Source organism: Bos indicus, chromosome 11, assembly GCF_029378745.1.
Source record: "Bos indicus isolate NIAB-ARS_2022 breed Sahiwal x Tharparkar chromosome 11, NIAB-ARS_B.indTharparkar_mat_pri_1.0, whole genome shotgun sequence".
Lineage (NCBI taxonomy): Eukaryota > Metazoa > Chordata > Mammalia > Artiodactyla > Bovidae > Bos > Bos indicus.
Genome location: NC_091770.1, coordinates 92,184,128 through 92,211,276, shown reverse-complemented (window position 1 = coordinate 92,211,276; position 27,149 = coordinate 92,184,128). Strand labels below are relative to the sequence as shown.

The following is a 27,149-nucleotide window of genomic DNA, read 5'->3' as shown; positions in this document are numbered from 1 at the left end:
GAGAGCTGGTAGGTGAGAAGAGGGGGTATCCAGGGTAGGACCTTCTAAGGGTCAGAAGGGCCAGGAAGTGCGTGTCTGGGATGGCGGCTAGAGGCTGGTGCCCACCCCGGGAAGGCTGGCTGAGGCCCCAAGCACTAATAATATTATGATCATCAAAGACCCCACATATCAGGTTTCTTTTACATGCATGCCAGGCCTTGAACTAGGGATGTGATCATCTATCTCAATGACACTTCCATAAATCTTTTGGGGTTAGTACTGTTATCCCTGTTATCCCATTTTACCGCAAAGTCTGTATATTCACCCAGCTGGTCTTAAACCCAGCCAGACTCCAGAGCTCACAGATACTTAAACCACTGTATGGGGTTGGGGTCGGGAGCGGAGGGTGTTCTCAGGTGACTCAGTAGTAAAGAATCTGCCTGCCAATGCAGGAGATGCAGGAGACTCACGTTCTATCCTTGGGTAGGGAAGATCCCTTGGAGAAAGAAATGGCAGCCCACTCCAATATTCTTGCCTGGTAAATTCCATGGACAGAGGAACTTGGCAGACTCCAGTCCACAAGGTCACAAACAGCTGGACACAACTTAGCAACTAGAACAACAACAGTGGGGTCGGAGGAGGGTCAGCGTTTGCTGACTGGTCAGTGGTGGATACTGTCATTGCGGAAGGGGTCCCTAGGGGCCAGAAGGTGACCAGGTAGGGGCAGACAACTGTTCTTCCAGCTGGGAAGAGTGGGAGGGCAGTTCCAGCAACTTCCTCTAGCAGCTGGCCGGGGCAGCCACAGTAGGAGCCGCCCATCTGAGCGGAAGGATCTGGAAGAGCAGAAGGGACCAGAGGCGGGAAGGACCTTCAGTTCTCATTCTGCCCTTAGGATCCAAACTTGGAAAACAATGGCCACTAAAAATGATTTGATGACTTAAATTTTTGACTGTTGCTAAGTTTAGCGCTCAGGGTGGGGTAGACGTAGTGACAAATGACGTGCAAATCTTGACTTCCACCACCAGCCCGACGTCGTGTCCTGGTCCCCTGTTTACCTTCTCTATCTCCACATTTCTAAATAATAACTTCCAGCTCAGAGAGGGCTTAGAGAAAATGAGATCCCCACTCAGCATCCCCTTAGTAGCTAACACCTAAGCTAGAAAGGGCAATGTTTAACCCAAAGAAATCAATCTCTAATGGTGGAATTTCAGGCACAAGAGCTGGTTTAGAAAAGCTCCTGAAATCACACCAGTTCTCGAGCTGGTAAACAGTAGGCACTCAAACTAAATCAGTGCCTGGCAGTCAATAAATATGTGTCCCTCCAGGCAGAGGTTTGCAGCTCACTACTGTCATGGTCAAAGGACAAGAAGGCCCCCCTGGAGCCACGGAGTGTCAGGAGCCACACCTTCCCACAATCACCCTTCATCTCCTCCCATCACATGGTAATTTATCTGTTGGCTCTGTAAGAGAGCATTATATCCGGCCACAAAGGGCTCCAAGGACTTTTATTTGGACCTTTAAAGTTTGCAGGAGTCTTTCAACATGATATAGTTTCAGCCCAGTTGTTCTCAAGCCTTAAAAACATCTGTAACATCGAAGCTCAGACCCAATAAGGGATGGCACACCGGCTGTCAGGGCACACACAGTCCCGCCTCCTCCAGCAAGGCGCAGGCATCTCTCACTAACTGACCATGCTGCTCTTTTCAGCTGAGCCAAGCTGTGGCTTCAGATCCCTGGCAATGCCCAGGGTCTGCTTGGTTTTGTTATAGGAGATGATGGACCTCGATGTAAATTCCTTCTCTGGAGGGAAAAGTGTCTATAATACTCCATTGAACTTACTAACCATTCATGACATGGGCATCGTGTTTCTGGGCTTGTTGTTGTTTTTGCCTGTGCTTCTTCCCTCTTCTTTTGGGGCCAGTGCCCCAATTTTTCCTGGAGACCCTCTTCCCCAACTCCCATTGCAGTGGAGAAGCAGAGCACCGCCCCCTCATCAAAGCCCCTGGGTGAGAAAAACCTGAGTAACCTTCTAGCCCAGGCTAGAATTTCAAATTTCAACTCATTTGAAATTGGGCCTTTTCTGGGCATTTGTTGGGGCCATTTCCGGGAGGAAGTCCCCACACTTGCCTTTTTCATCCACTGAGCAGATAACACTGAGGTCCTCCCTTCATGCCCTTCTTAGCATCCCCACAAAGCGGGCGCCCTGACCTGCCCTCCCCGCCCAGGGGACAGTGGTGCCCTAGGCACCAGGGTCCAGAATCAGCACCTCGGGCCGCCCAGAGGAAAGGTCAGGCCAATTCACAGCAGCTGCTCTCCTTCAAGTTTCTCCTAGGAGTCACCGCTACCTCCCTGGCCCTCCGGGAGACAACAGGATGACAGCCAGCGTCAGGGTCAGGCTGGGGCCAATGCCCCTACGGTGAGGGGTGACCAAACCTGACATTTGCCTCTCAGCTCATTTCCTACGGTAAACCTGCCCCAGTTTCCACAGTCAAGTGACTTCCCGTGCAACCCACGCACCTTCGACACAAGACGGAACAAATTCAAAGGCAAGAACTGCATTATCTGTCGTCTCTGCCCCACCCCCATCATAGCCATCACCAGCAGCTCTCCGCTGGCCGCCCACGCCTTCGTGGGCATCCCCCTGCCTCTACGCCGGCACCCTCTCCTAAAATAATATTCAGCACCTCTGAATTACCAAAATCAATTACTCCAAGAAGGAATTTCAGCAGACAGGCACTAGAATAAAGACAGCAGATAATTCCCACTGCCAGGTCATTGCTCCCCTGAGAATGTCTGATAATAAAAGAAGACTAGAAAAGAAAGTATTTTTTTCCCCAGAAAGGAAGGGGGCAGTGTGCATTGGTAAACAGAAGGTTTTGCTCCTTCTTTTGTTGCCTCCTTGCTGGCTCCTCTCCCCTTCCTTGACTGTGCCCCGTCAGTACTAGAGCACAATGGAGTCCCAGGAATTCCTGGTGGTTGGGGTGGGAGACAGTGTGGCTGAGTTCTGGGGTCCCAGCGCTGGGGACACTGCTAGGTTCTCAGAGGACATTTGACTCTCACGTCCTTCCTTGGCCAAGATACAGACAGGTCAGCACCAGGGTTCCTGTTACACAGCAGCTCAGGGATGCGTGGTTTGGCAGTTAACCTCTCTCTATTTCATGTGTCCATCACACCCTTTCAACAAGGCTAAAAGGCCCTTGAGAGCAGGTCACAGTCAGCCGTCCCTTGTCACCTGGCCCTGAACACCCACATAAAGAACCTCACCACTTGATCCAGGGGGTGAGGGAGGGGCACACAGGTTTAGCTGGGACCAGTTACTTGGTTTCCTTGACTGTAAAATGGGGAGATTGCATCAAACTGGACTTCCCTGGTGGCTCAGATGGTAAAGCGTCTGTCTACAACGCGGGAGACCTGGGTTCAATCCCTGGGTTGGGAAGATCCCCTGGAGAAGGAAATGGCAATCCACTCCAGTACTATTGCCTGAAAAATCCCATGGACAGAGGAGCCTGGTAGGCTACAGTCTATGAGGTCTCAGAGTCGGACATGACTGAGCAACTTTTAGATGTCTACAACAGGCCACATCCCCCGAGGAGGTCACAAAGCCTTTGTCAACAGGTATTCCGAGAAGAAAGTATCCTAGGGTTTCCCTGGTGGCTCAGTGGTGAAGAATTCGCCTGCCAATGCAGAAGACACAGGTTCGATCCCCGACCCGGGAAGATCCCACATGCCGTGGAACAACTAATCCCGTGCACCGCAACTATTGAGCCTGTGATCTAGAGCCTGGGAGCCACAACTATTGGAGCCCGTGCACCCCAGAGCCTGTGCTCAACAGCAAGAAAAGCCATCGCAATGGGAAGCCCGTGCACCACAATGAGAGAGTAGCCCCTTCTCTCCACAACTAGAGAAAAGTCCATCCAGCAATGAAGACCCAGCACAGACAAAAATGAAGAAAGAAAGAAAGAATTTTTTAAAAAAAGAAGAAGAAAGTCTCCTAAGGTCAGAGGTTTGGAGAATTCTGGGGCAAGCAAAGTTCAGCAGGTTTCTGCATTGCAGAACTTCTCAGAGCCTTTAAAATTGCTAGTGTGGATTGGTACTGTACGAATGGGCATCAAGTATGCAGCCTTTTCCAAAACTCCTTTTCTACAAAGTATCTTCCAGACTGCCTTTCCATGAAACATACCTGGGCCAATGACAGTTGCAGATAAAAGGCATAACAAGGATGTAGTAGGGCATTTAAGGGGACTGGTTGGGGAACTCTAGGAAAATGCCATGTAGGCACAGTCCTTGAGATAAGTCTTGAAAGAACAAGGAAGGGCAAGGACAAGGACATTCTAAATAGAAGGGACCACCCGGCAGGAGCCTAGAGGTAGGGAGAGCCCCAGACCTGCTGGTTGGGGTTATTACCTGGAGAAGAACAAGGTAAGACAAATGGGGAGGGTCTTGGCGTAAAGAACACGGTATGTTTTTTTTTTAAGATCCTTGAATATACCAGCTTACTCGTATGAGTACTTACATGTGCCAGCATTGTGGGTAGAACAATTCTTACACCTCCTATGAAATGGGGTTTATGGGACCCTCACCTGAGAGCCAAGGACGAGTTAAGCAGCTGTGCCATTTCACGCAGCTACCAGGTGGCAGGGCAGGGACTGGAAGCCCCCAGCACATCAAGTTCAGATCCCATGCCCCTGGAAATTCCCCGGTGGTCCAGTGGTTAGGACTCGGAAGGTTTCCTGCTGGGGACCAGGTTCAAACTCTCTTGCAGGACTAAGATCCTGCAAGCTGCATGGCACAGCCAAAACAAACAAACAGAAAATGACCTTAATCACTGTACTTCCCCACCCCAGAGCCACTAGGGGCAGGACAGAATCCAACGCCACCAACACCAGCAGAAGTGAGGAGTCAGTGATTCCTTGCCATGGGACGCCTTCTTCCCCAGCCTTGGTTTTGATGCATGCTCCATCAGCCAGTCCTCCCCAAATACGTACAGAGGTCATTAGTTCTGAATATTTTTAAAAAGCTGTCTTATCAACTATCCCTCTTGAAATGGGCAAGAAGGTGCCAAAACAGCATGTTGGCACCCAAAGAAACAGCGGCCAAACCCATCAACATCCTCAACAAGATATATGCCTCCCAAGCACGTGGCTACAGCTTGATTTACAGGGTCGAGAAGCTATTCTAAGAGGGAGAGGACCTCTCAAGGGGGAAAGGCGTCACCATCATCATCAAATACTTCAATAATCGTCTCAATCACAGAAAAGAAGGCACCGGCCGCTTCCTGCACTTCTACAGGAAAGGAAGCGAAGCGAAATTGTTTGCCTTCATTCAATTAGGTAATTAACTAGACAATGCAAAGAGAAATTCCAGCAAGGATATAAATACTTAAAATCCCTGAGCTAGATGGTGAGGAGGATGTCAACAACAGGAACTCAGTGGAGGGGAGAGGCGAGGGTGGAGAGGTGTGTCCTGTGCTAAAAACAACAGCAGGCAGAGAGCAGCTTTTAATGACAGGCACTTACCCTGCGCCAGCTCCGTGATAAGCACTTTACCTGCATGACCTCATCAATCCTCAAAACAACTTGGTTACCTGAGGGTCACTATTATCCTCGTAAGACAGATGGGGAAACTGAGGCACAGGCAGCGAAATGATTTGCCTGAGGGCACAGAATGGAAATGACAAATATAGCTCTGATTTCAGACCCGAATCTTCATGCATAAGCCTCCGTTCCCTCTCTACAGGCATGCCCAAGACAAAGGGGCTCTAGGGATGGACAGGTCTAAACAGGGAAACAGAAGGGATTGGACATCTTCTTGCTCCCCAACTGTCCTGACTGCCAGGCCTGGGACCTCCCAGCTGACCTGGCTGCAGGGTTGTCTCAGAGAACCAGGCACTGAGAAATCACTGGGAGAAGTGATTTTGCAATTCTGTTTACAGAAACCAGTGCGGCCACCTCCAGCACCATTTCCTCCAGGAAGCCCTCCTGATATCTCACCCTCCCCACACCAACCTGTGGCCTCTCCAAAGACTAGGCATGCTTTCTCCCTAGGAACAGACCAAGAGGCTCTCAGAAGGGAGGGAGGAGCTGAACCTCACACTGACTTGAAATCTCCCCACCCACCCCCAGGGTTTCCTAGATGGCGCTAGTGGAAAGGAATCCACCTGCAAATGCAGGCGACACAAGAGACACGAGAGACACAGGTTTGATCCCTGGGTTGGGAAGATCCCCTGGAGAAGGAAATGGCAACCCCACTCCAGTATTCTTGTCTGGGAAATCCCATGGACAGAGGAGCCTGTCAGGCTACAGTCCATGGACTCACAAAGAGTCGGACATGACTGAGCACACTCACATACACACACACACCCTCACACACCCACACACACCCTCCTCACCCAGCAGAGCTCCTTCGACAAACACTCACCACAGTGACTTAACCAGCAAAAACAAGCTCGAGTGTAATGTGAATGCCGTGCAAGATAGACTTACAACACTTTAAAGAGCTATTTTCCCCATCATCCCCTTTCTCTAATCATCCCTGTATCGCACTTAAAAAAACACATTCAAAAACGTTTTTGTTTGGCCAATTTGTCACTCTGTACCTTTAAAAGAAAAAACAAATAAGTAGTTCATATAGTCATTTTAAATCAGACTTCTCCATACTCAGAATTGCCTTGACCGGAGTCAGTAAATTCTGGAAAGGGGATTAGCCAGAGTTTCCCAAGACCAAGGCAAAGTTGACTGAGAAGGTCCCAAGTAACAGTGCTAATATGAATGGTGATAAGAGCAAAAACACTGGCACTGGCCTTCCCTGGTGGTCTGGTGATGAAAAATCCTTCTTGCAATTATACAGATTCAATTCCTGATCCAAGAAGATCCGTCATGCCACAAGACAACTAAACCCCTGCCCACAACTACTGAGCCCACACACCCCAACTACTGAAATCCACGCACCCCAGAGCCCGTGCTTCACAACAAGCGAGCCACCGCAGTGAGAAGCCGGAGCACCATAGTTAGAGAGTGGCCCCCGCTCGCCACAACTAGAGAAAGCCCACGTGCAGCAACAAAGACCCAGAACAGCCAAAAACAATAAATACGTAAATAACACTAGCATTTATTAAGTGTTTACAAGGTACAGACATTGTACTGTGTTCTCTAGCTTCAAGTCTAGTTTTACCCCAACAACAACCCTAGGAGACAGAGATTATTGTTGTTCCCAATGTATAGACGAGAGTACCCAGGATCAGAGAAGTGAGGCAACTTTGTCCAAGGCCACACAACTGGTAGGTGGAGCGGCCAGGACTCCAACCCAGGACTGTTTAATGGACCCTAGACTAACCCCTACCCTTAGCCTCTCCACAACACCAGGCCCCTCTGGGGTGGGAACAAGCTGCTTGGCTCTTTCTCTACTTCCTATCCCAAGCCCCAAGGATTTAGCATCCAACAATAAACCTCTCTATTCCAAATCTGAATCAACATAGCCTCAGTCAATTCCACTCAAAGGGAAATGCCCCCCAGCAACCATCTTGCCTTAAAGGCATCTTCTGGAGGAGGATGACAAAGGAATTAACATCAACACCGAAAAAGCCAACAGCTACAGGGGGTGAAAAGAGACAGGCCCAGGACCGGTTGTCTGTGGGACCATGGTTTCTAACATGCCCTTCCCTCCCGGAGCCTGGATACAGCCATACCTGCTCTCCTCTGTTCCTCATCTCTGACAGCTTGAGGCCAGTGCTGGAAGAGGAATATGGGGGATGATGTCAATCTAGGACTCCTCATTCATTCACCCCCTTCCTGCTCCTTGCCTGCTAATCACACCTAATTTCTCTGTATTTATGCTTTCACAGGAGTTCGCCTAGCAGCTGGAAGGCACAAAAGCACAGTGACTGACACCTCAAGCTATGAAGCAGAGAAGACTTTCATTTGAACTCCAGTTCGGCCCGTTCCAGAGGGGTGAGCTTAGGCAAGTCACTTCTCCTCTCTGGGCCTTGGTTTTCTCATCTGCAAAATGGAGATGATAACAGGACCTCCCAGGTCTCTTGTTGAGAATCAGAGGGGCTGATACTTGGAAAGCCTTGAGCCCAGATCCTGGCTCACAGGAAGTACTCATAGAAAGTGTGAGCTGCTAGGAATGGTTACTACAGCCCACGAAGGTGCTGCCCCTCACATCCAGCCAGGATGGGGCAGAACAGACACTAACGCTGGGTTCAAGCTCTGGACACAGATCCAGTCTCCTGGAATCTGAGAGATGGCATAGCCCAGAACTGCAGTTCATGGGCCAAGTACAAAGTCCAAACCCACAGGTTTGTTTTTCTTACAGATATACACACACAAAATCGACAAGTGGCTCAGAGTGAAAGTTCCCAAACCTTGGCATCCTCCCCCATCCCGAGGTGAGCAGTGAGCTCATCTGTGTGACTCAGCCGACACAGACGCCAAGAGCCCTCTCCGGGAACCCGTAGGCTCAGCACAGCTGGCTCCCAGCCCCGGGAGGAGCCCAGGCTGCAGAACCAAGATTCATGGAGAGCTGGGAACCCCTGCTCTTGGCACCCAGAAGCAGATGGCTCTGAAAAAAGCAGGGCAGTGTTGCAGCCAGGACAGGGCTGGAGATCTGCGTTCAAGTCCCAACAAACCTACGCCTCTGTCTGCCCAACTCTAAAATGGATGGATGACGGGTTTCCAAGGCTCTGAGAGATCTGGTTTACCTCCCATCCTGCCCACCAGGGTCTCCCTCTACCTGAGGAAGAAGCAAAGAGCCAATAAAGGTATGGGTTAGAGGACAAAAGTCACTAAAATGTGTGGAAGGAGAGCCTGGTGGTCTGGGAGCTTGCCAGGGGCCAGGAGGCACTCACCCAGCCTGTAAAAGTTTCAGTGAATCAGGCCGGGACAGATGCACCTTCCGCCAACTTCAGTCACCGCCTCCTCCCTCTCCCTTAATTCCTCCCACCACGGCGAGGACAGACAGATAGACAAGCAGGAGAATGAGATTAAAAACAGGAGGAAGCCAAGAAGCCCAGACAGACTTTACCCTGGAACCCAGAGGCAGCAGAACATGGGGCTCCCCCTCCTCTATAGCACGAGGTTCCAGACAGAGAGCTGGGGAGGGGCAGGGTGTCTTCTGGATAAAGAAGGATCAAAATAAAAATTTGCTCTACTGGGACTTCCCTGGTCATCCAGTGATTAAGACTCTACGCTTCCACTGCAGGGAGCGCGGGTTCCATCCCTGGCTAGGTGAACTAAGACCCTGCTTGCCACCTGGTGTGGCCAAAAAAAAATCCCCCTTCCCCAAATCTGCTCTACCAAACACTATAAAAGGACACAGATAGCAAAGCCAGAGGGGCACATCGCACTGCGCTTTTGATAAAGCAGCAACTGCTGTGCTCTGGAATCCTCGATGGCTCCCCACTGCCTATAGCATCAGGTTCACGCCCTTTATTATGACTTGCAAGGGGTTCCATCTCAGGTCCTGATGGTGCTTTTCTGCCTCACTCTCATTGCTACCCCACCTCCCCCCACATCCCTGCTTCAGCACTTACAGCCTCCCACTGCTCCCCAATGCCTGGGGCCTTGATCCATCCCCTGCTGCTCCCCAACGCCTGGGGCCTTGATCCATCCCCCCCATTCCCCCCCCCACCCCCGCCGCTGCTCCCCAATGCCTGGGGCCTTGATCCATCTTGAGTCTTCCTCCTGCTTCACTCAGCTGTTGTTTTTAGTTGCCAAGCTGTGTCTGACTCTTTTGCGATCCCAGGGACGACAGTCCGCCAAGCTCCTCTGTCCATGGGATTTCCCAGGTAAGACTACTGCAGTGGGTTGCCATTTCCTTCTCCAGGGGATCTTCCTGACCCAGGGATCAAACTTGTATCTGCTGCTTGGCAGCCGGATTCTTTACTGTTGGGCCATCAGGGAAGCATCTCTTAATAACTTATCCCTATTGTTTCAACCAACCCCTGCCCTCCTGCCACATGTTGGCTTTAGACTTCAACTGGGCCCCTGGCAAGAATAAAGAACACAGGCATTAGGGGGCCAGGGAACAAACCTAGGTTCTGCCACCAAACGCTGGGTTCAGCCTCAAGCAGAACTCGGGCGCAGGCCTTCACATGCTCCTTTATAAAGCGGGCAGTGCGACCTCTACCCACGTCAGCCGCTGCCGAGCCACTCGAGTGAGATAATGGAGCCAAAGGGCCCTGCACAGCCTCAAGTCTGACATGAACCCAAGGGATTAGGAGGCCTATTTTTAACTCCCCACATCCTGACCGAAAAACAAATCCCTCACATACACCCGGCAGATCCATATCAGGGGGCCTGGCGGAGCCTTTGGGAATTCTCTCCTCCCGGAAGCAGCGCCAGCTTTGATGGACGGGAAAGGCTCCCAGATCCCGACTCCAGCCAGCGCCAGCTTCCATTATGTCTGGCTGGGTCCCCCTGCCCCCCGTCAGACAGCCGTTTCCTGGTGGACTCAGTTGTCACATCTTCTCCAGCCGGTGACAGACAGGGTCACCAAAGCTGCTGAGATAGGCATTCAGTCATTTATCCATTCATTTACCACTCCCTCCCACCCCACGCTCTCTGAGGAGGTGGGGCCTGGGACGGCCTAGATAAGAGTCAGCTCTAAGGGACCTGTGCTAGGATGCTCAGTCCGGGGCTAGAGGAAGGGGTGGAGACCAGTGAATGGAGAAAACCAAAGTGACAGGACACTCAGTAACAAGGGCACGCTGGGAGAGACAGGACTTCAAGGGCCCTTGCTGGCTTCTAACCGGACAAGGGACTTAGGCAGCATCTGAACCTAAAGCCAGACCATCACCAATCTCGCTTCTCTCCCTCCAGCACCATCAGCATCCCTTGGACCTTACTCCAAGATGGGTCTTTAATAGCCACTGTGACCTACAAGGAGATGAAGACTTTGCACTTGGGGACACAGACCTCTTCCCTGGACATGTGGGCCAGCTGTGTGGGTGTTGACCAAAGTTTCTTCCCCTCCGGCCCACCTTGCCCACCTCCCACCACCTATGACCATGTTCAGCAAATGATGCTAGCAGGGAAGCAAGTTTAGAAGGAAAAAAGCCTCATTCTGAATGGGGACCCGTCATCAAGGAAAGCCCCCCTCCTGGCTCAATGACCTTTGCTAAACACAAAGATAGTCAGTCTCTGCAGCCCTAGAAAAGTCACGGGATCCCCGGGTGCCTCTGGAACCATGTCTCAGGACCCCCAAGACAATCCCCAGGACCTCACAGACCCTTTGGAAATACCTGACAAACCCTTCTGAGTTCTAGAGAATCAGGTGCATCTTGGCTATGCTCCTCTGAGACCTGTGGTTCCGCCTGCAGGTGGGGGTGCTGACAAGGTACCCTTTTCAGGCCTGGTTCCGGGCCTCTCTGTCTTTGATGCCACAAAGCCAGAATAGACTTTCTTAAATAGCAGATCAAGAACGAGCCAAAGGAGGCAGAAAAGCCTCTCCAAAAAGCCTCTGTGCATCTCTCAGCTGGAGCCGGCTTAGCCCAGAACACAGATAGACAGGACCCCCACCTGTTCGCACCAGGGAGTAGGATGCAGGCAAAAGCTCTGAGCCAAGAGCATAAAAACCAAGCCCAATTACAAGCCAGTGTCCAACTCTACAAGGCTTTATGAGCACTTACCAGACCAAGAAAGGCCCTCGTCGAGCCCCACCCACTCCGTGGGCACCTAGATGAGAGAGAGAGCTGGGCTTTGCCCTCAAGAAGTTCAGAACCCATCTCAGGAGACAGACAAGCCAATGACAATGTGTAAAGCAAGGCAGCTGATAAGAGCTGCAAGCCAGGACCACACAGGGGGATGGCTACCCCTTGGTGATGAGACCCAGTGGAAGTGACATTTGTGCCAGATCCCGAGGGGCAGTTAGAATTTGGGCAATGAAGCAGTGGCCGAAAGAGAAGACCATACAGGAGTCACAGACGGAGACCAGGAAGCAGACAGCTTGAAGAACAGAGGGAGAAGAGGCAGGGAGGGAAGCTGGAGTGGGCGTGGAGACTTGATGGCCAGGCCAGGGAGTTACGGGTTTGATCTCGTGGGTGGGGGACAAGGATCCACCCCCAGGAAGGGAAGAAGACGCACGATGGAGTAGAAGCTGAGAGCAGGAGGCTGGCAGAGGCTACAGTTGACAAGGGCCTGCTTTAGGAAGCCAGAATGTGGGGGGCGGGGGACGGCTCTGGGCATGGAGAGCAGGCAATTGGAAACCCCTCAGTCCCAACACAGACGCCAGCTGAGGGGGGCTGGACTCAAGGGAAGGCTGGGATGCCCCATGGAGAGACGGTAGTGGCTCAGAAGGAGTAAAAGAGGCTACGATGTTCTCAGGGACTTCCCTAGTGGCCCAGTGGTTAAGACTCTGCATTTCCAATGCAGGGGGCATGGGTTCGATCCCTGGTAGGGGAACTAAGATCCCATAATACCTTGTGTCACAGCCAAAAAAAGAAACAGAGAGACTATGATCTTCTCTTGGTCTCTCGGCCAAGGTTGTCCTGGGCTGAGAGCGGGATGCTGCAGGATCAATCTCAGAGCCCTGTGCTCCCCCTCAGCCCCCATCCACAACCCCCAGTCATTCCCACCATCACCCTCCTGCACTGTTCAGAGTCAGCCACCTCACCCAGCCCTGAGAATCTTCCTGCTGCCCAACCCCCAGCCCAGCTCCCTGAAGGTCCTGGACACTGAGCCCACAAAAGCCCTTTTGACTGGTTTCATAACAAGCACCCGTGCAGCACTCTGCCCTCCAACCCCACCCAACAACCCACCCATGCCCTGAGCCCATCATGAGCAACCCCCAAGTCTGCCCCCAGAAATGCAGAAAAAAAGTGTAACCTGTGAATGTCAAGGTTGGGAGAATCTTAGAGATCTAGCTAAACATACCCCCACCCACCCATTACAGACAAGGAAACCAAAGCTTTAAGGGATGACCAGCCCTACTCAGGATCACACAGCCCCATGGTGGCCCAGTCAAAGACTCTGGCACCAAGGTCCCAAACAGGTGGGGCAGAAAATAATGAGGCATGGGATACAGTGCAGAAAACACGTGTGCTATCGTCAAGGAACCCGGGTTCAAGTTCAGACCTTACCACCTCCGCCCCCACACACACAGACAGGAGAGCTTTGGACCTGTCACTGCAGCTTCCTGGACTCCAATGACCTCGTCCATAAAACGCGTGTTTACTAATTCAGTGTTTTCAGGAGATCAAAAAGGATCAAGTGGAACAAGGGCTCTGTGTACAGCAGAGCTAGGAGGCTGGGACAGGGACTCGGCCAAGGCCCAGGCAGGCGGTTCCTTTACCCCTCACCCCTCCTGGCCCCAGCCCTGTCCAGCCAGCAGCAGGTCAGCTGTTTCCCTGCAGGTCAGCAGACCTTCCCACTGACCAGCAGAAAGGATGGATCTCCAGTGAATTTAAATGAATCTCCAGTGAATTTAAAACCCCAATACAGGGCTTTCCCAGTGGCCCAGTGGTTAAGACTCTGTCTTCCAAAGCAGGAGGTGGAAGTTCAATCCCTGGTCTGAGAACTAAGGTTTCATATACCGCAGGGTGTGGCCAAAGAATTTTTTATTAAAATAATAATTTAAAAAATACCAATGAACACGTGGCCCCCCTCCCCACTCCCCTCCTCCAGAAGTTAGAGAACAGCACCTCCTCTATGATCCACTGGATCATGGAAAAAGCAAGAGAGTTCCAAAAAACATCTATTTCTGCTTTATTGACTATGCCAAAGCCTTTGACTATGTCGATCACAATAAACTGTGGAAAATTCTGAAAGAGTTGGGAATACCAGACCACCTGACCTGCTTCTTGAGAAATCTATATGCAGGTCAGGAAGCAACAGTTAGAACTGGACATGGAACAACAGACTGGTTCCAAATAGGAAAAGGAGTACGTCAAGGCTGTATACTGTCAACCTGCTTATTTAACTTATATGCAGAGTACATCATGAGAAACGCTGGGCTGGAAGAAGCACAAGCTGGAATCAAGATTGCTGGGAGAAACATCAATCACCTCAGATGTGCAGATGACACCACCCTTATGGCAGAAAGTGAAGAGGAACTAAAAAGCCTCTTGATGAAAGTGAAAGTGGAGAGTGAAAAAGTTGGCTTAAAGCTCAACATTCAGAAAATGAAGATCATGGCATCTGGTCCCATCACTTCATGGGAAATAGATGGGGAAACAGTGGAAACAATGTCAGACTTTATTTTGGGGGGCTCCAAAATCACTGCAGATGGTGACTGCAGCCATGAAATTAAAAGACGCTTACTCCTTGGAAGGAAAGTTATGACCAACCTAGACAGTATATTCAAAAGCAGAGACTTTTTTTTGTCAACAAAGGTCTGTCTAGACAAGGCTATGGTTTTTCTGGTGGTCATGTATGGATGTGAGAGTTGGACTGTGAAGAAAGCTGAGTGCCAAAGAATTGATGCTTTTGAACTGTGGTGTTGGAGAAGACTCTTGAGAGTCCTTTGGATGGCAAGGAGATTCAACCAGTCCACTCTAAAGGAGATCAGTCCTGGGTGTTCTTTGGAAGGAGTGATGCTAAAGCTGAAACTCCAGTACTTTGGCCACCTCATGCGAAGAGTTGACTCATTGGAAAAGACTCTGATGCTGGGAGGGATTAGGGGCAGGAGGAAAAGGGGATGACAGAGGATGTGATGGTTGGATGGCATCACTGACTCAATGGACGTGAGTCTGAGTGAACTCCGGGAGTTGGTGATGGACAGGGAGGCCTGGCGTGCTGCGATTCATGGGGTTGCAAAGAGTTGGACACGACTGAGTGACTGAACTGAACTGAACTGAACCTCCTCTATGAGAGATCAGAGGCCATTGTGGGGCCATGGAGGAGGAAGAGGGTGTGTGTGGAGCAGGTTCTACCCACCTGTCCAGGGGTCCCCATCACCCAGGCTGAGAAATCTGTGCACCTGGGCTTCATCCAACATCTTCCAATCCTTCTAGAAAGCAGAGGCTCGATATCTGGAGGGATGGGGGTGGAAGTGGGGTTGGGAATGGCACTCAGGGCCTCCTGGGAGCCAAGGGCACATGGCCATGCACATCCACTGTGGCAGGAGAGGCCTTATCAGGGTACTTCTGTCCTCCGAGAGCCTGCCCCATAATGCGTGACATCCACCCAGGAGACTTCCACAGCCCTTCACAGAGAGCAGTCATCCTCCCCACTCCCCGCCCCAGTGGGTATAACATCATGTTCCAGGAAGGGAAAGTAACCAGCTCAAGGGAGTGACGTGTTTGTTATATGCACAGGACAGAAGTAGGAGTGGAGCCATGGGTCCTAAAGGCAGATGCTGCCTTTGGGATGTAGCCCCGCTCCTTATGGGTTGTGTGACCTTGGGTGGATCTCTTAACCTCTCTAAACGTGTTTCTTCATTTCCAAAATGAGGGTAAGAAAAGAACCCACCTCATGGGGCTGTCTTATATGGAAATAGTACGTGTGAAGTGCTCAGTACTGGGTCCAGCATATGACAAACACTCAATAAATGGTGTTATGATCATTGCCAGATTCAGTTCGGTGTGTTGAACGCCTCCGGGAAGGAACAGAATGCAGGCACCAGGGGACCACAGTGAATAATTGAGCCAATAAGAGATGCCTGAAGGGCTGTACCAGAACCAGTGGGTAGAAGTAACAGAGACACAGAACTTCTACTCCAAACAGGAAGAATTTTTGAACAGACTGGAGTTGCCCAATCATGAAACTGGCTGCCTGGTGGGCTGCCACTCGAGGAGCCCAGCAAAAAAGACTAGATGCTCACCAGGTGGAGATGCAGCTTGGACAAAGCAGAATGGGGATGGAGCGGGTGGATGATCTTGAAGGTGACTTTGGCCAGATTCTGCACATCAACCCCTCTCCCCATGTGCTGGTTAATTTCCCCTGATATTTACAGCTGCTACCACCTAGCATTCAAGAGGGGTGGGAGCAGATCGTGGTAGACAGAAGGCCTTATATCTTCCAAATAATTCATGACAAGGATGGGGATGGATGGGACTGTCTTAAATCTGAGGCCTGCAAACCCACTGAAATCATATGCTTTGGGGAGGTGGGTACATACATTTGTGTACTTTTCTCAAAAGGACTAGTTAAGAGCGGCTGAGAAAGCGGTCCACACTGACTTTTGAGAGAAGAGGAAACTGAGTCACAAAGGATCTGGGTCACTCTGGCAGCAAGAAGGCCCAAGTTCCAGGATGCAGACTGGCAATCCAAAGCTGTTGTCCTTTAAGTCAGATACCTTCCATGCCTAACCTCACAAAAGCCTCACCACAGCCTCCAGGAGTGGAAACTTTGAGCTCAGAGAGGTTAGGAAGCCGGCCCGAAGACGCACAGTGGATGAATGGCCAGGCTGGGGTCTGAACCCAGGTTCTCTGGGCTCCAAAGCTTGTGTCTGGTATCTTTTTTTAACGCTCAAGTGGACCATCTCAGGTCAAGAAAATAGAAAGGCATTTGGCTTTGATATTGAGAAGCAATAATGATGATCATCAAAAAGGATGACCCTCATAGGTGAAAAGCGACCTACCTAGTCATCCTCAGTCAAAATTAAATTCAAATCAAAATTAATTTCTGCCTTACATAAAAGAAGAAGGCAGGAGAGGAGAAGTGCAGTATCCATATGACTCAAGCCAGACAGCTTGACACCTGGAGAGAACGGACCGTTCAGAAACCAGAAAAGCCCACAGTGATTCCCACCAGGCTGGGGACTGGATCCTAGATGGCTTTGGTCCCTGTTCCCACTCTGCTTGCTCAAGATATTTTCTGGAGGGTAGTGTTCCAAGGCAGCCCAGGAAACAGAAAAGAAATCTCACTTCAATGACTCCGCCCCCCTCCCCTGAAAACTGAGGAGTGGCTACTGGTTGAACAAAACAACACCCCACACTTGGGTGCCCTGGGGTGCCTGGCTCCAGGCAGAGAGGAGTGGCTGTCCAGTCATCAGCCTCCAGAGGGGAACTGAAGAAGGACCGAGGTTTGGGGCGACCACTTGGAAGCGTTGGGGTTGGGAGGCTGCATAAACCCCCTAGTCAACCCCCGCCAGCTGGGGTGCTTTCCTTGCAACACCCCTTGTTAACACCGCGCGGTACTCTCCCAAGGACCCAGCGGTCTAGGCAGGCGCACTAAAAGTTTATAAAGATCTCTGCACCACGCAAAGGTCCTTGCGGCATAGGGGGCTGTAGCGTAGAAGAAGGGTAGGAAAAGCAAAGCCGCAGCCCACTCCTCAGTCAGGCACCACTACACCTCCCATCAGGGTCCCCGGATCCTTTCCAAGCCCCGATCCCTCTAGGACCCCGGAAACCCCCCTCATACTGACTCGGGGGTGCCTAGCTCTTACCTCTACTCGCCGGCCTGGGCGCTAGGCTCTGCCATCCCAAAGGCACCAGAGCCCGAGCAGCGCAGAGTGGAGTCGCGAGGTGGCGAGGTCGGGGGGTCTCGGAGCCCAGGAAAGTTTCCGTAGCGTCGGCCAGGCCGAGAGGAGCGGAGCCGGCCAGGCAGGCAGCGGGCCCCCGGTAGCGCGCTCCGGCCGGCCCCGCGCCTCCGCCTGCACCGCGGTGCTCTGACTCCCGGGTTCCCCCGGCCACTCGGCCGGCCCAGCCCCGCCAATCGCAGGCCCCGCCACCCGCAGCTCCGCCCGCCCGGCCAGGACCCAGCCGAGGCGGGGAGGAGAGAGGCGGGGGCGCACCTGTTTGGCCAATCGACCCCGCTACTACCACCCACCCCGGCCGGACTGGGCAGGGCCGATCCCCTCCGCTCTCCGCACAAGCCCCCAGTCCCCACTTTGGCCCGGGATCGAGGCCGGGCCACACGCCCCCTCCCATCCCACACCACCTCGCACCCGCGATCTGGGTCTGGCCACACCCCCTACTCCCCTCCCCCGGCTCAGGCTAGCCTGCGGAGGCCCTCGGTGTGGCCGGTGTTCCTGGGAATTAATCCCAGCTTTAGCCCGAGAACCTTGTGAGCTACCCACCCCTCTTTCACTCTTCACCCTCCTCTCCCGCAAGGATTTTCGCCCCTCGGTTGACCCCTTAAACTCTGCTGTGCGCCTCCCTTCGATCTCCACCCGCAGTGGCTGTGGACTGATGCTAGGTTCAGAGGTCCGGGAGAGGCGGGGTGGGGTCGGGGTAGGGCGGGGGTTGTGTCAATGGGAAGGGACGTCCAGGCCTCCCACCAACAAATTCTCAACCTCAGCAGAGTTGGGGCAAACATCTCCAGAATGTGCTTGCGATTCGTTTCAGCAGGTTCCCCAACTTCCTTCGGGATCACAGTCAAATTTAAAGCGGGACGGTTTTATTGTCCCATTTTCCAGATAGGAAGACTGAGGCCAAAGGGAGGGAAGAACTTTTCGAACGTGGTGGCGAGACTGCGACTTTTTTCAAATCAAAGGTGAGTTTGCAGAGAGCGCCTGATTCTTCTCCCCAAGCCCTGCTCGGGTTCCGACGCCTGTTTTCGCCGCCCCCCACCCCCACCCTCGTCCCCCGCCGCTGGGCCGGCCCCTCGTCCTTCTCCGTGGATCCCGGTAGGGAAAGAGAAAGAGGCGCCAACAAGTGCCTGGGAAGAGCGAAGGGCGCTCCGGCAGCCGGCCCGGTCTTACCTCGGCAGCAAAGCGTGTCCTCGCAGAGGGCGCCGGCGGGAGGCCCCAGCAGCGGCAGGGAGGCCCAGGCGAGCGAGTGGGAGGCCGCGCCGCCGGCTCCCATCCCGGACGGCTTCAGCAGCTCCTCGGCCCGCGGGCCTTCCACCCTCCGCGGCACCTGTAGGGACAGCGCTGTGCCCTGGGGCCTCGGCCTTGGCGTCGGGGGTGGGACCTGGGCCAGGCCCCGGGGTGGGAACTCCTGGTGCGGGGCTCCCAGGGCTCCTGGGACTGTCGCGGCCGGGCTGCCGGCGAGCGCGGGTCGCGCTGGGCAGGGCGCTATTTTTATCAAGAGCTGCTCTCCCAGTTGGACAGACAGAACCAGTTAATTCGACAGCTCAGGAAAGGCCTGCACCGGGAGCTCCCCGGAACGGCAGCCGCTGCTCGGCTGAAAGCTGATCCTTCGCATTCCTGCCTCGGGAGGCGGGAGGGCGGGAGGGCGGGAGGAAGCCTCTAATTCCTGGGAGAAGCCAGCGTCCTCTTTGAAGGCGGCTCCCAGGTCCCAAGGGCACGCCCAGGGAAAGGGCTCTCTACTAGATCGACTCCGAAACCCCGCCGGTCTACTTTCCTGCAGACTCCAGGCCTCAGACTTCCCAGAAAATGTGCCCACCCTAGGTCTCACTCTCCCTACTGGTCTCCAGTACTGGGAAGAGCCTCCCGGAAGTGGGATTTCGCGGGGGCGCGCGCACACACACACACACACACACACACACACACACCACTCAGGATCGACTTGCTGAGAAAGGAAAGAAAAGTGAAAATCCTGCCCCAGATGAGCTGAGCTGGAGGATCAGATAGAGGTCTTCAGAGCCTGGGCAAAATGGGATGGATGGATGGACAGGGCGGCTCTGCAATCCTACAAGAACACCTTCTGGCTGTGTGACCTTGGCAGATCATCTCCTCTGTACCTCGGTTTCCTCTTCTGCATAAGAGGAGCCCAAGAGATTGAGTGTCAGAAGGCTTTTGCAAACAAAAGCATGATGTGGATGTTTATATAATGAATGATGAAAGAGACATAAAGATGAATAGACATGGATCTGATCAGGGGAAGCCACTAGCTCTTTGAATTCAAGGAGGTGCTAAGGGTCTAAAAAGGTACAACTAGACTGTATGATATTAGCCCAGGGATAGATAAATAGGCCAATGGGCTAGAATAGAGGCTGCAAACATAGATACATGTATGGAACTTCATCTGTGGCAGAGTGGTACTGCAAGCCACTGGTGAAAGGGTAGACTTTTGTACAAACGGTTTTTATGGAACAATTGGACATCCATGTTGGAAGAAAATTAGATGGAATCCCTACCTCACACCATGCATAAAGCAAGATCAATTCCAGGTAGATTAAAAACTTAAATGCAAAAACTTTTTAGTAGGAAAAGATTTCTTAAAGATTCAAAAAGCACAAACTATCAAGAAAAACATACATTTAATTAGAGCATAACTTCTGTTTATCAAAAGAAGACATGTGAAACGTGATAACTAGAGATCTACAAGTCCGTTTTCAAAAGAGACAAGAGAAAACTGAATCAAAAACATAAACAGGCAATTCTAAGAAGGGGAAACATGAATGTCTAATATCAAAAGAGATTCAGCCTCACTCAGTCAAGGAAATGCAAAATAGAACCACAGGAAGTGCCATTTCACACTGGTGAGACTGGCAACAAGCAAAGGGGAGGATGGCAGAAAGTGTTGATGAAGATGTTGTACAGCACAGACAACTCTGATACACTGCCGGTAGAGGGGGAATGGGTACTACCTCTCTGGAGGACAAGGTGACCATATCTAGAAATGATGCTCGATACCCAGTGACCCAGAGACTTGGCTTCTGGGATAAATCTGGAGGACTTTTTGCTCACTGCAACCACATTATCCTAGTAAGAAAGCTAAAACAGCCTCATCAGTGGACAAAATGCTTAAACAAATTGTAGACAGGGCAGTGAAAGTCTACACTGCAGTGAAAATGACTAGAAATTCCTTTATGAATCATCATAAGTGGGGGAATAGGAAGCAAGTTGCAGAAGATCAAGTTGTGTAATTCGCTCATGTAGAGTTCTAAAACATTAAAAACAAAATGATACTCTCTGTTGCTAGGAATGCATACATGTGCTAAAAGTATAAGGAAATTCAGATGAATGACACAGAAACCATTCAGTTCAGTTCAGTTCAGTTGCTCAGTCATGTCCGACTCTTTGAGACCCCATGAACCACAGCACGCCAGGCCTCCCTGTCCATCACCAACTCCCGGAGTCCACCCAAACCCATGTCCATTAAATCGGTGATCCCATCCAACCATCTCATCCTCTGTCATCCCCTTCTCCTCCTGCCCTCAATCTTTCCCAGCATCAGCGTCTTTTCAAATGAGTCCGTTCTTCGCATCAGGTGGCCAAAATATTGGAGTTTCAGCTTCAACATCAGTCCTTCCAATGAACACCCAGGACTGATCTCCTTTAGGATGGACTGATTGGATCTCCTTGCAGTCCAAGGGACTCTCAAGAGTCTTCTCCAATACCGCAGTTCAAAAGCATCAATTCTTCGGCTCTCAGCTTTCTTTATAGTCCAACTCTTACATCCACACATGACTACTGGAAAAACCATAGCCTTGACCAGACGGACCTTTGTTGACAAAGTAATGTCTCTGCTTTTTAATATGCTGTCTAGGTTGGTCATAACTTTCCTTCCAAGGAGTAAGCGTCTTTTAATTTCATGGCTGCAATCACTATCTGCAGTGATTTTGGAGCCCAGAAAAATAGAGTCAGCCGCTGTTTCCTCTGTTTCCCCATCTATTTGCCATGAAGTGACGGGACCGGATGCCATGATCTTACCATTCAGGAAGTGTTTACCTCTTGGGGACGAGGGAGATGTGAAGGATGACAGGAAAAGCCATCACCCCGATTGGTAAGATTTTATTTCTTGATCTGAATGAAGAAGAACATGTGTTTCCTTGACTTTTCAGAACATTTTCAAAGATACAGAGCAAGCATGATGATATAAAATATAAAATCCACTCTGGCTCTGAACTTCAGTTTCCTTATTTAAGTGATGTGGTCATCGTGTCTGTGAAGTGCTCAACACAAGGCTAACTCATGATGACGTGCTCAGTAGAGCTTAAGAACACGAACAGCTTGCCCCCCAGTCTCCACTGGGGCCCTTCACACCCTAGTTCCGGCCAGCTGAGACTCCTTCACTCAAGTATCACCATGCAATCAGGTCTCCCAAACCCCCAACCTCTGACATGCCTTCATAAACTGTTCACTGTTCCTGGAATGCCCAGTCCTCCCCCATCTCTGCTGGGACAAGGTCTGTTTCTCCTATTACAGTCCAATTCTGGGCATTTCAGGGCTCCCAGGCAGAGGGTTCCCAGGCCACGCACGCACCCACGCACCCACGCACCCCACTATCCTTGTTAATCACATTGTGGATTGTTGCTCCTGTGTATGGATCCATCTCCTTCAGCTGACTGTGAACTCCTCAGGGTTATTATCCCCGTCTAAGCGACCACTGCAGCTGTCCCACCCAGGCTCAGAAACATCTGTTGAATGTTACCAGGGGTAAGTGGATCCAGATACTCAGAAATAAAAGAGGTCGTGCTAAACTATCAGAAGGAAAGCAATCCCAATATATAGATTGACTGCTTGGTCTTCATGGAGCATCCTTGGAGGTTTTGTGACATTTGGGGTCAGAGAGAGAGGGTTCACATCCAGGCCGAGCCATTTGCCAGCTGTGTGAACAAGGGTAGGTTATTACATCCCTCTGAGCTCAGTTTCTGCACAACCAGGAAAGGACTAGGGCTTATTGCAAGGGTTCTTGCAAAGATTCAGTGAGATGTTGTTCACTTGCTTAGTCGTGTCCAACTCTTTGTAACCCCAAGGACTGCAGCACACAAGGCTCCGCTTTCCTCTACTATCTCACCGAGTTTGCTCAAATTCCTGTCCGTTGAGTCGGTGATGCTATTTGACCATCTCATCCTCTGCTGCTCCCCCTTCTCCTCCTGCCCTCAATCTTTCCCAGCATCAGAGTCTTTTCCAATAAGTTGGCTCTTCGCATCAGGTGGCCGAAGTATTGGAGCTTCAGCATCAGTCCTTCCAGTGAATATTTGGGATTGATTTCACTTAAAACTGACCGAAGTAATAGAGGCCAAATGCATGGCCCCAATTTTGGAACAGGTAGTGATTATGGGAATATTGACCAAGAAGGAGATGTTTGGAGGGGAGTGTGGAAGGGACCGTTTGTTTCCTAGGAAAGTGGGGAGCTGGTAAAAGAAATACCTGGGTAATGTTCTCCAGTTCTGAACAAAAACATGCACCTGGAGGCTGACCCAGAAGATAGAGGAGTCAGACGTATGCTCTGAGTCAGTGCTTCCTGTGGTCCTTCCTCCTATCCTTTGTCCTACCTCTGGGTATGGGTCTGTACAGCATTTCAGAACCACACACCCCCTCCCTGGCCCCCCACATCCACTCCGACCCCCTCCAATCTGTTTTCACATGTAGCCCAGGGATCCCAATCTGGACTTGTCTTTTCCTTGCCAGCTTCCATCTGTAGGGGCGACGGAGCCTGTAGCACCTTCCCCAGGGACGCGTCTAAGGCGATTTACCAAATGTGTCTTTACTCTGTATGCAAAATCCACATATGTCCACTTGTCGGGCGCTTCCATCAAGTCAAAGTACAGGCTGGCAGATTGCTTATAGTCCAGACTCCGGAAGATGAGTTGGCCAGTGTTACAAGTTGTACAAGAAAACAAATATATGAAGTCAACAGGACTTTGTGGTCACCGGAAAAGAGCAATGCTGTGCATTTCATAGGTTCAGATGAGATTTTCTGAACTAATGAGCTGATCCTTTTTGATCCAGATCACACTAGACAATATCACGTTATCCTGATAACATGGACATTAGCCGTTGTTGGCGCTTAGTCCCATGAAAATGGCCACATGAGGCAGAAATCCCATCTGGCTCAAGGTCTGCCATCCTGATGCTTCTCAGGGAGGTCACTGATGACCTCCTTGATGGTGACTCCAAAGGACACTCGTCTATCTTGATCTCACCTGATCTCTTGGCCAGACTTCACCCTCTGGTCCCTTCCATCTCAACATCCTCTCCCAGCTTTTGTCCTAGCTCTTTGGTCATGTCTTCCTCTCCTTGGCTGCCTCACATTACTAGGCTACAAAAGCTGCAGTTGGAGATTGTCTGCTTCCCTCTCATCCTTCCAGACTCTCTTTCACGGGCAATTTCAGCTGCATCCAGGCCCCTGGCTTCAACTGCTGTCCTTGTGCTGGTGATTCCCAAATGGTTATTTCCAGGCTAGTCCAGGTACTGGCTGTCATCTCTTGCCTGAGCTTTGGAAGAACTGAACTGGTTCCCTTCCTCCACCTGGGCCCTCTCCCCATTGCCCCCTCCCTACAGGTCTGCCCTCTGAGGTTTTTAAAGCTCAAATCCAATCCTATCCACCATCATCCCACCCCTGCTTGGAAGCTTTCAGTGATTTCGTGATGCCTTCATGTGGTCTACCAGGCCCTGGGTGGTCTGGCCCTGCTCATTCCTCCATCTCCCTTCTTGCTGTCTCCCCTCTCCCTCTCTGCCTTTAGCCCCCCAGTCAGCTTCTGAGCCCCCAAATATGTGATGTTCCTTCCCATTATGCAGCCTTTACACACTCAAGGCTCCCTGCTGTGGACCACTTTCCTTTGTCCCCTCCCATCCTGCCTCAGTTATTTCTTCCACGGCAGCCTTGGTTCCCCAGCCTCAGGCAAGCCTTTTCCGGTTCTGCACACTATACTTCCGTGGCACAAGTCACTGTCTTTCATGGTGTTTATTGCATTTGGTGACTGTACCTCCATTATGTGACCACTGGATGAATGTATCGGCCTCCCAGGGCCGGATGTCCCTGAGCACAGGGATCACACCTGGTTTTATTCCTTATTGTACCCCTCCATAGCTCAGCTGGTAAAGAACCGCCTGCAGTGCAGGAGACCCCACTTAAATTCCTGGGCCGGGAAGATCCATTGGAGAAAGAATAGGCTACCCACTCCATTATTCTTGGACTTCCCCAGTGGCTCAGCTGGTAAAGAATCTGCCTGCAATGCGGGAGACCTGGGTTCGATCCCTGGGTTGGGAAGATCCCCTGGAGAAGGGAAAGGCCACCCACTCCAGTACTCTGGCCTGGAGAATTCCACGGACTGTGTAGTCCATGGGGTCACAAAGACAACTGAGCAACTTTCACTCACTCCCCACCTCTAGCAAAGGCCCTGGCACATAGTAGGTGCTCCGTGAGTGTTTGTTGAATGAATGAGTGAACCCAAGTCTGCTTGCGCACCTCCAGCACTGGACTCTGTTTATCATTGTTGGGCACTGTTCATTGTCAGAAGTTTCTACACCTCTGCCCACTGATACGCACACAAGTGGGAGTACAGCCACCTCTGAGGATGCTCGGAGAGTTTAAGCAACTGTCAGAACATCACACAGCATGGAAATACAACGCCTGTCCTTGAACTCATGTGTGTCCAAATCTCCATAGGCTTCCCTGATGGCTCAGTGGTAAAGAATCCACTTGCAATGCAGGAGACATAAGAGATGCGGGTTCCATCCCTGGGTCGGGGAGACCTCCTGGAAGAGGAAATGGCAATCTGCTCTATTATTCTTGCCTGACAAATCCCATGGACAGAGGAGCCTGGCGGGCTACACCTCCGAAGGGTCGCAAAGCAAACTGAGCACACAGAGCCTATGAGGCGACACAACCACTTTATAGTCAAGGAAACTAACCAATGACAATTGCCTCCTGGGGTGAGGGGACCTCACTCAATGACGGAAGTGAGATTCAAAACCACAGAGACTGAAGTATCACTAGATTGAACACCCAGGTCCACAGGCACCCCCAGGGCAAGGATGACATGAATGGAGAGGGAGAGAAGGGAGCAGAGCAAAGCTCTGATCCAGTGTGTGCGGGCCCTGAGGGTCACGAAAGACTAACAGTAAAACATGCAAACCTCGCTTCAAGCTCAGAGGTGTTTGCAAATCAAATATGCACAGAGAATGCAGCTGCAGTCAGACACTGAATTACACTGAACGGGAGGAGCTCTGGTTCCCAGGACAAGCCTGTCTGGGGAGTGGGGTGGGTGCAGCCCTGCCTGAGTTTAATCAGCCCCCAGTGCTTTGATTCTGCCTTTGATTCTGTCAGTTTCCTCACACCCACCCCTGCAGTTCTCAGATTCCCTGGGCGCCAGAGTCCATGTCACTTGGTCTCCCTCTGTGCCCGGCTCTGGGCTTGGTGCTGAGGGCACAGATCAACAGAATAGTGGGCTGCTCTCGTGTGCAGAGTAAGAGACAGGTAACAACACTGCCTGGGCCTCTGGAGCACCCCTGGGTGCTGAGCCCATGTGCTCATGATTGAGGCAGGTGAGTGGTTGTCAGGGCCCTGATGCCATCCTCATGCGCCAGAGGGGAGGCCAGGGGAAAGTCTTCCAAGGAGGTGACTTCTGAGAGTGTCTTGACGGAGCAGAGAGAGAAGTTAACCAGGTGGAGAGGAAACAGCTTCTGCCAAAGCACGGCCGTCTGAGCCGGCCTGGCCCAGCGAGCCAGGGGTTCTGATCAAGCAGGTTGGAGGGGGTCAGGAAACAGGGCAGAGCTGGGTCAGGGGGAGCCCTGAGCACCACACCCAGAAGCAGTGACTTCAGGCAGCTCCTGGGAGGTCTTAAGTAGGAGCTGTTCAGTCGCTCAGTCGTGTCCAACTCTTTGTGACCCCATGGACTGCAGCACGCCTGGCTTCCCTGTCCTTCACCATCTCCTGGAGTTTGCTCAAATTCATGTCCATTAAGTAAGGGAGGGACAGCCAATGCTTGAATTTTACAAAAATCCCTCCATCTGGGGGAGGAAGGTAGATTTAAAGGGCGCAGCCTGGAGGCTTCGAAGAGCATAGTCAGAGGAGGGTTGACTGGGAGTGAGGAATGGGGTAGATAGCTCTTCAGAGGGAAGACAAGAGATTGGGTGACTGCAAAGAGGAACAGTTTGGGTTGGGAGGGGGTGGACACCATGATTTGTAACACACCCCTCTTTGAGAAGAGAGGCTTCACTCCTCCAGGTGTAACGAGGCTGCTGCAAGAGGGCCCTCTTTGGGGGTGGCCTCTGCTGAAATGAGCCACCACCCTGGAGGTGATGCCCCTTCCCAGGGTGCCCTTCCTTCCTGTCTAGTGGCCAGTCACCCCAGGTACATAAACTCCCAGCCCCTTGACACTACTCAGGACAGTTCTGGAAGGCCAGCCCTGCTCCTGGGCCTTCCCAGACCTCCACAGGGGATGCTGAGATCTGCTCTCAGACTGTATAGCCACTCAACTTCTCCCTCTCCTGCCCTGCCTAGGCCCTTCCACCAGCAGGCCCTGCTGGACCTCCTACATCCTAATATGTCTCAGAGCCTGCTGCCTGGGGAACCCACCTTGTGCCTAGGAGAACTTGCTGTGTGTCCCGGCTGGTGGAATGACCCAGAAGAGACTGTGACTTTGAAGCCGCCAGTGAGAAAGGTGAGCCATACTCTAGGGAACAAGGAGGGTTTTGGGAGCGGAGGCCAACTC

The 27,149-nt window shown here is 51.7% G+C and overlaps 1 protein-coding gene across 4 annotated transcripts in view; it reads right to left on the bottom strand.

Annotated features, from left to right (window-relative positions):
- DAB2IP (DAB2 interacting protein) overlaps positions 1-27,149 on the bottom strand; it is a 212,022-nt gene that overhangs the window by 166,551 nt on the left and 18,322 nt on the right. Inside the window, exon 1 of one of the 4 annotated variants that reach the window (XM_070799188.1) lies at positions 18,559-18,984. The exons of 2 other annotated variants lie outside the window; for them this stretch is intronic. In XM_070799188.1, coding sequence (XP_070655289.1) covers positions 18,559-18,661 — 103 coding nt within the window. In that variant the 5' untranslated portion in view covers positions 18,662-18,984. Of the gene's footprint in view, positions 1-17,301; positions 17,525-18,558; positions 18,985-27,149 lie in introns of those variants that run through there. One more of the 4 variants, XM_070799194.1, reaches the window with a different exon arrangement.